Source organism: Varanus komodoensis, unplaced genomic scaffold (assembly GCF_004798865.1).
Source record: "Varanus komodoensis strain SLA01 unplaced genomic scaffold, ASM479886v1 scaffold9, whole genome shotgun sequence".
In the NCBI taxonomy this organism is placed as follows: Eukaryota; Metazoa; Chordata; class Lepidosauria; order Squamata; family Varanidae; genus Varanus; species Varanus komodoensis.
This window is the reverse complement of record NW_025336598.1, coordinates 28,818,432-28,827,298: the sequence shown is the minus strand read 5'-3', so window position 1 is coordinate 28,827,298 and position 8,867 is coordinate 28,818,432. Positions and strand designations below refer to the sequence as shown.

Genomic DNA, 8,867 nt, shown 5'->3' with positions numbered 1-8,867 from the left:
TCTTTATAGGGCAAACAATCTTGCTTGCTCAACTTGTAGATAATACATAGGAACACATTCATCTAAACATTGATTTTGTCCCAAGATTCATTTTTCACCTATCCAGTTTTCAAGAAAGGTGGCCTAATGTATGCTTTATTTTAACCTCAGCTCTGGAAACCGTGTTGTTCAGGAGAATTTATCAGAGATATTAACAGACTTGGCACAGGTCAATGTATCCAAACATGAGATTTCCTCTCTATTCCCTTCTGTGCTTTTTTGCACTTACAGTACAGAAACCGTAGCTGAAAAATTAGAATGAAAATAATCAAAGACCCCCTCCCTAATAAGTTAAACAACCTTGTTATGAAGACCAGAGAGAAAAATATAGCCTTGGCAATATTGCCACTATTACATTGACATACTCTCAACACCAGTGAAGCAAGTGTGAATTGCCTGGGAGGAGATTGGAGTCTGGGTGCATATAGCTTTGGACTGGGGGAGTGGTCTCTTTTCTTTGTCCCACTTGCTGCTGCTGCTTGTACTGTTCACCCTCCCATTTCCACCCCTCTTCCCAGCTAGGGTGAACAGATAATAATCGAGGGAGCAATACCATCAGGCAGAAGTCACTTCTCCCAGGCACAGCGTTCACCAAGAGTGAAAAGAGGTAAGACTCCCTCCTTCCCTACCCCCACACTCTTGGCTGAGTGTAAAACCATGTAAGAATTAAGACATCTTTGATAGGCACCGGTGTTTTAGCAGGAAGATAGATTTCTGTAGGTTTTGATTACCAATTCCTTTTACCCATGGATCAGATGAGTCTGTAGCTGCCGCACAAAAGGCACAGAGTTGATTTATGTGTCTGGTGATATTTATTGCTACTAATGTTTCTTATGTGACCGGTGGTACTTCACTTGTGTTTTGCTGGAACTGCATTTATAAATTATGGGTGAGGTCTGTGCAAGGAGCAGCACAACTCCTTGAGAAACTATTTCTCTTAAGAAACTCTCTGCAAACTATCACAAGCCAGCAAGGGGAACTGTAAAATAGTAACTGGTGGACAAATGCAAAATCATTTCTGTAAATGTTGTTGCTTTTTAAACATGATGTGTCTTTATAAGCAGCTATTGGGGGGGGGGGCTGGTCTGAAACCTACCAAATAAATTGGTTAGCATATTAATGCTTATTATAGAATCAGGTCCTTGGCCTTAACTTTGGTATCAAAAGCTTGCTTGCTTTTGCAGATTGGCATAACACATGCCTCTTGAATAAGACCCACAGATACACAAGACACACAAACTGCTTTTCCAATGTAGTTGGGTAATCTCATATATCTGACTGTGGTTGTGCAGCTTTCAACTGCAATATACCCTCAGCCTATGGAAGGCGTGCAAGGACAGCGTCACAGCCTGGTCTCACTGCCTCCCAGTCGGCAACTAGACCTCCTGATGACATGTTTTACCACTTGCAGAGTCCTGGCTGTCATTGGAGATATAAATTATGGCAACAACCTTGTGTGGTATAGTGTACGCTTCCCCAGCTGGGTGCTCTTCAGAGGTGTTAAATTATAACTCCCTGCATATCCACACCAGTATGTCTAGAGAAAACTGGTAAAGTAGAGAGAGAGAGAGAGAGAGCATTGCATGTGTTGCAGTAGAAGTTCATAGTCTTGCTTGGCCATGAAACATTCTGTGTGGCCTTGGGCAAGTCTCTTTCTGCCTACCTTCCATGAGAGTTATAAATTACTTTACAAATTATTTGCTGATGATATATAAACTGCCTCAAAAAGTAAATGTGAAGAAATCAAGCCTGTAGTCTACAGCCTGTGAAGTTTAGGGGGCAGGGGAAATAAGCCTATGGAGCTAAGGAAAGAATGAAATATAGACTGTAGAATTTGCCTTAAGCTTCATGAAGGAAGGGAAGAATATACATTTGCCAAATAAAATATTGAATTGTGTTTGTTTTAGCCTTCCTGTAAATACTGCAGGAACTGCTAAAGTATGCACTGTTATCAGTGCAAGTAAAATCAGCTTAATGTAACTTTCTGAGAAAAGTTAGCTAAATGGATCACATATTTTATTGCAGGAATGCTGAATGGCTGCTTTATAGAATATACGTATATACTTTGGCTAAGATTGTAAGTAGGTGCTTTGCAAGTACGAAAACAACTTTTTAAATTGTTGTTATTTCTAGTGTCTTTTGGGAAAACAAAGTGAACCATGTTCTCCAGATCATGGTGGCTTTTGTTTCTGCTGGACCACCATGTATTTTTGGCACAAAATACCAATGAAGAAAAAAGAAATGGAGTAAGAAAACAGAAGCCTAAATCTTTCCTATCGAACACAGTAGAAAAATATCCCAGTCCAAGTGAGCAAGGTGACTATTCCAAAATTTATTTTCCCTTTCAGGAGGTGAGTTGCTTTGAATTATGTAGGTTGTTTGAAAGTCTGAACACATTTATGAGAAACTCTTACAGCTTAGTGGCAGAACACCTGCTCTGAATGCAAAAGGTCCCAGGCTTCAAGCCCTGGAGTCTTCTAGCATAGCTGGGACAGATCCTGATCTTAAACTCTGGAGAGCCATTCTCAGCCAGCATGGACAATATTGAGCTATATGGATCAATGGTCTGTCTTGCTTGAAAGGCAGCTTGAACTATGTACAAGGTAGGTTGAAATATGTACAAGACGGGTAAGGAAGATAATTCTGTTACACCTTCATTAGTGAGCAGTTTTAATAGCCCCTTTTTGGATATACACAGCCTTCATGCAAACTGAAATTGATGCCGCAGTCACAGGTGGGCACATTACGCCTGCCCCCCCTTCAGTGAATGTGTGCCTGCTGCCCCCTCAAGCTGTGGCTTCTGCCATGGAGCACACCTAGGGTCTCCCATAAGGGGGGGAGGTGTCTACTCTATTCCCATGAGGAGAGCTGCCCCTGAACAGGGGAAGGGGCTGATATATAACTATGTCCCTCAGTTTATCAGTCTGCAGTGGTTTCAACCTGTAGGACTACAAAGCCATACTCTGGTTAGGGAAATAACCTAGTGGTTGAAGGTGTTATGGCAGGTACCACTTAAAGTAATTTTAAAAATGGATATATTTAAATAATTTTAAAATTAATGCATTTCAAAACAAAATAACCCCAAAGTACATACTCCTAGGGTCCCTTTGACATGCTTGTGAAGTTTGCATGTTTAAGTTTCATGGCCTTAGGGACACACTGCAGATGGTCAGACAAAAAGCTTGTGTTTATTTTCATTCAAAGCACTGATGTTCCACTCTTCAGTCTAAAAGACTCTTAGAGCAGCTAACAGATCAATAAAAAACAAGACAGTCCCTGCCCTTGGGTTTATAATCTTAAAAAACCTGACACAAAACTATATAAGGGATACAGAGGGGAGATGTTAACTAGTTCTCAGCATTAGCCTTCCCCCTGCAGACTCCATGTCAGCTCCTGTGGTGTTCCACAGGGGCCCTAGACTTCTAGAGCAGTCTTTCAGGTGGTGCGGGGAAGGAGGAAAGAGCTCTGCATGCATAATGGTGCATTTTGATGCTTTCAATATGATCTTTCCAGTGAGCATGGGAGAATTCCAAACAATTGTAACAGGCTGCATGGTATGATCTGAGCAGTGTTCTGTGTGTTGATTGAGTGTCTAATCTGAGGGTGCCTTCTTTCTAGATGAAGATTGCATTCTGGAAATGGCTTTCCTCCTGGACAGTTCCGAAAGTGCCAAGAACTTCAATCATGAGCAGCAAAAAGCATTTGTCTTAGAGATGGTGGACAGAATGAAAGGTCTGCAACTCAGCTCCGGCCGTACCCTGAGCTGGAGGATTGCCTTGCTTCAGTACAGCAGCACGGTGCTCATTGAGCAAACATTCAGGGACTGGAAGGGCCCGGATTCCTTTAAATCCCGGATTGCTCCCATAACCTACATTGGCCATGGCACCTACACCACATATGCCATCACTAACCTCACACAACTCTACATGACTGAAGGAACTCATGGTAGCGTGAAAGTAGCTGTGCTATTGACAGATGGAGTGGACCATCCAAGAAACCCAGACATTTTTTCAGCTACTGCTGATGCTAAACACCAAGGTATCGTGTTCTTCACAGTGGGAATGACCAGAGTGGCTGAGGAGGTGGCCAATGCCGCGAAGCTCCGGCTTTTGGCCAGTGTTCCAGCATCCAGGTTTGTCTTCAATCTGCAGGAGAAAGGAGTTGTGGAGAGAATTCTCAAAGAAATGGTAGGGACAACCAATTCAGTGGGGCCTATATAAAGCATATATTGCAGTTGTAGCACATACTATGCACTTCTGATACTATCCTAACCAGTTGTATCCCAATATTATACAGCAGGAGGGCCCATTTGTGCTGTGGGGCTTTCCCTTCTTTCCTCATGGAGGAAAATGACTAAGAGGGCCATAATTCCAGTGTTGTTAAAGCTGGAGAACATTAGAAGCAAAATGATGGACAGAGTATTTTATGAGGTACATCATGGAGCCACTTTCATTCAGAAGGCCACATCATCAATAGTAAAACTTCTAAGGTTCTAGAACAGAATGGAAAGGAACCCTGAGAAAGCGTTTGGATATATTCTTGTTTTAGTTCTACTGAAATTTTCACTTAGTCTGCTCAAAATTCAAGCATCATTTTTCTGGGCCCTGCACAAATGTATAATACTGGTCCTTCTTCCTCCCACCCATAAAGGCCTTCCTGTTTGGTGCCCCTTAGCTTTGTTGAAGTCTCTTTGTTGAAGTTTCTTACTCTTCAATGGCCTGATTGTATTTATGCCCAGATAGGACAGGAAAGCATGAATTAAGGCGTATGGCAGTAACACGGCTATCAATGATACGCGAGTGACAAAAGCCCTTTAAGGCACAATTGTAAGCAAATCTCAATCAAAGAAGGCCTACAATGCCCAGCATGCTATGTTAGCTGGGGCATGCTGGGAGTTAGAGGCCTTTTTTCTGTCTAAACTAGCCTAGGATTGTACTCTTAGTCTTTTGTTTGTTCCTGAGATTTAGTTTCAGTTATTTGGTGCACTGTGGAAACCAAAGGGCTAACTCATTTACTTCAATAGCTCCTGCAGCCTTTAAATTCCCTTTGTAGGATTGGCTGTTATAGTTCCTGGAATCTTTATTTCCCTAATTATTTTGGCATTTGCCCTTCTTGCTGCCAGTGAGTTGCTAGGAAGAACTAAGAAACTCTGAGCCTTGATTCTTAAGAGAGTGTATTGCAAAGCATGCAGTAGCACATTTATCTCAACTCCTAGAGTTTCATATATTTCTCCCTCTTTTCCTGAGAAGGACCTGAGCCAGCAACTCAGCAGTCAGAATGCTGCTTCTTCTGTTCTGATACTGCTCCAGCAAACCTCCCACTATCTTGACAATTAATAGAGACAGGGAAATAAACATTATCAATCATTCCCAGCAATTCAGGTTTAACAGTTGTTGCCCCATGGTAATGGGCTTGCAGGCTTGAATAAAACATCCTCCTACTCACATTCCCATGCCCGAACCCTGGGAATGAATGCATGCCCCACAATTGTGCAATTTAAGTCTTAATTTTGGGGTTTTGATTTTTGGCCCGGCAGATTATTTCTATATGGCCTAGGCTAACTTTTCCCTAAGCCAGCTCCCTCAAGATGGGAATTGTAGTCCAAAACATCAGAGGGACAGCGTGGAGAAGGCTAGCCTAAGTTATACATTTTCAAACTGAGATTTCTCTACATGAGGCATTTAACCCACCGCTTTACTGCTTTCTTTGCAGGAGGAAGAGTGTGCCCTTTACACATGGGGTTTTGGGGGATGGGTGGGCATATGCATGGGGTTATTTCTCTGCCATCCTATATGTTCTATTAAACAAATTCAAGGCAAAACAGCAAGATAATGCAATTGTACGTGTGTGTGTGTGTGTGTGTGTGTGTGTGTGTGTGTGTGTGTGTAGCCTCTCTCTCTCTCTCTCTCTGCCACTTGACAGTGTTTCCTAGTGCAATGGGAATGAATAGCTGATGAATTTTCCTTATTCTCAAGTAGCTGCAAAATGGCTGGGAAACACAGGGGAGGCCCAGGAGGAGGAGGAGGTTGTCCTGTAAAGGACCCACAAATTTCCATGAATTGAGGGGTCGCAAGTGCATAAGAAATGCCTTGTGTAGCGAAGCACTTGGAAAGCTGTGGTTTGTCTCTGTTTGTAGTGTCTTGGTTAAAACTTACCAAGCAACTGAACCTGTTGGGGAGCAGCTGCTTGACCCTTGACCACCTTTGGAACTGAGGGTTCTCTACATCTATTCTCTTTGACCCTGCAAAATTAATAAACTGAGGCTGAGCAAAGTGTCATGGCATATGCTAGGTAGGGATATGAAAAAGGTCATTGAAAGGCATAACTGGGGAGATGACAACTGGAACCTCTCCAGGATCCAGTGTGAAGCAGTCTTGTGCCTAAGCCAGCTTCTTCCAGTCATTTGTATTTTTTGTGCAATACATAGGCATTTGCAGGCCCAGAGAAAGCACCTGGACAGTTCTAAGACCCTCTGCTCTGTCAAAGCCCACCAGTCCTGATACCTGCCCTGGGCCTGCCCATGCTACCCCACTGGGTCTATGAGCAACTATTTTAATTTCACGTAGTGCTCAGGAGTGATGTACATCAGACCACTTGAGGCAGTGAGGGAAACTTCAGTCATGTCTCTAGCCTTCTGCTAATGCTGCCAGAGGAACCTCAGGAAGCTCACCAAATTAGGAAGGATCTAATCTGGAGGCATTTTTGCTTCGTTTATAATTCACTGTTATTCATTTACTGTCTTTCTTGGAGGGCATGTGTCTGTTGTCAGCAGATTGTATTTTCAAAGCTATTGATGTTCAATATTTTGCATGTGACAGAGAGGAAATTCATTATGTTTTTCGTGTTGAATGTGACTTCAACTTCAGAGTTCTTTCTGAGAGGGCTCCAGAACAGACAGGACTTTTCTTTTTAAAGCCTTATCTGATTCCTTAAAAAAATTGAAAAATACCTTTCCTTGGTGGCTGTCAACCACCAGCAGCTTTATGCAACTCCAAATACTCAAACACTCAAAAACTCTGAAGTTCAACAATATTGTACACTCACATTTTATATGGCTGAGGAAAGTTGTCTCCCAAGATAACACAATATGCACACACACACATTTCAAGAGCTAATATGCAGGGGAAAACCCTGTGGTGATTTTTCAGGGGGAGTTATGTGGCTACTGGCATGTTCATTGTAAATCTACTCCCATACATTTTGAATAATTCCCCTCATTTGAAGTCCCCCTTTGTTTCTGGAGTGTCAAATTTTGCCTCTTCCTACCACATTATAGGCCAGCATATTTATGACTTAATACTGAATTAGTTCTTGGTTACTTTGAGTATCTGAAGTGTAAGCTATTTGGGTAGATGAGTCCCCTTTGGGGTAGCCAACAGACCACCTTCAAATGTTACTGCTCTGAAGGAGTTACTCAAAACGTGATAAAAAGGTACAGAGCCATACCTGTTGCTCCCCCTTGATGGCTTCTCCTGGCCTTGCCTCCATCGGTGCATTAGCCAGGATGCCTGAGGCAGGAAAGCTTTTGCTCATAGACGTCTATGCTCCCTTGGGTTCCAGGACACCTCAGACTTTCATGGTGGCATCAGAGCCATGAAGAGCCATACAACATTGGGGCTGGGTCTAAAGACAAGCCCCCCACATCCTGTTTCAACACACATTGCCTCTTAGAGGAGTTCCAACCCGGTGCCTTCCAGATGTGTTGAACTGCAACTCCCATAATTCCCAGCCAATATAGCCATTGACCGTGTGTGGATGAGGTAAACTTCTATTAATCTGTGCCTGTTATGGAGCAATGAAAAGCTCAGGTATCTGTCAGTTTTAAAAGCTGGCAGTGGCATGATATCACATGCTTCAGGTCTGTGATGTTATTAAAATAATCTTCCAGCTTGCAAAATGTCCTTTTCTGCTTTTTATTGAAGTATGCTTTATTACCTAGAAATTTTCTAATTTGTTTGTACTTATCTATCTCTCCAGAAAGATCTGGCAGAAGAAGGGGTAAGTGTTATCTGTATATGGGACAAAAATGGATTACTTTTAAAACTTTGAATTGTTGATAGAAATATATATTGTGTTGGCAAAATTGCAATCTTGTTTTACTACAAGTCTGTGCTGTTTTACCTGCCCTAATAAAACCTGAATATTGTCCAAGAATTAGAAAGGTGATCCATAAAGCAAGTGAAGATATATTAAGTTAATTACAATCATTTTTGTTCTACATACTGAATAAAAAAAACAAGCAAAATGCCTTTTTCAATGACAGACATTACTAAAAAGAACAACAAGGAAATATATTTCTTTACTCTTTGGTCCACCTTCCATCTTCTAGTTCATGGGAAGGCAACCCATGGTTTATGGGCTCGATTAAGTCCCTGAAAAGACCCCCACCCCTCACACTTTATGCAAGCCCTGCTCTCTCATGACCTTTGAATGGAAGCTAGATGAGAAACTCCTTTGTTATTTTTCATTGGTCCCAGCAATATAATGAAAATATTAAGCAGTATACATTGAATGAAAAGAGCAGTCATAAGTCACCTCTGACAGTTTTAAGGATGAGGTGGAGATGTCTCTCTGATGGTGGAGAGAAGTTTTGCTGGCAGGGAAGTACCTCTGCCCCAGAAGGCCCATTTCACTCCAAGGAAGCTTCATTGATGTAAATCAGAGGTGCAGAATCTCCAGCCCAGGACTTAAATCAGGCTCTCATAGGATCCTGGTCCAGAAATCTGAGGTACCCCAGAAGGCCATGCCTCCTTTCTCTGGGCCCACCCCCTTTCCTCCCACCACTGATTATTTTGTGGTTTCCTGGCTTTTGGGTAATTTTTCCTCCA

The 8,867-nt window shown here is 42.3% G+C and overlaps 1 protein-coding gene across 1 annotated transcript in view; it reads left to right on the top strand.

Moving 5' to 3' along the window:
* The first annotated feature begins 924 nt into the window (after positions 1-924).
* Positions 925-8,867, top strand: part of LOC123017150 (collagen alpha-1(XXVIII) chain-like) — a 49,361-nt gene continuing 41,418 nt past the window's right edge. Inside the window, 4 exon segments of the mRNA XM_044418299.1 lie at positions 925-928; positions 2,173-2,355; positions 3,658-4,226; positions 8,017-8,037. Coding sequence (XP_044274234.1) covers positions 925-928; positions 2,173-2,355; positions 3,658-4,226; positions 8,017-8,037 — 777 coding nt within the window.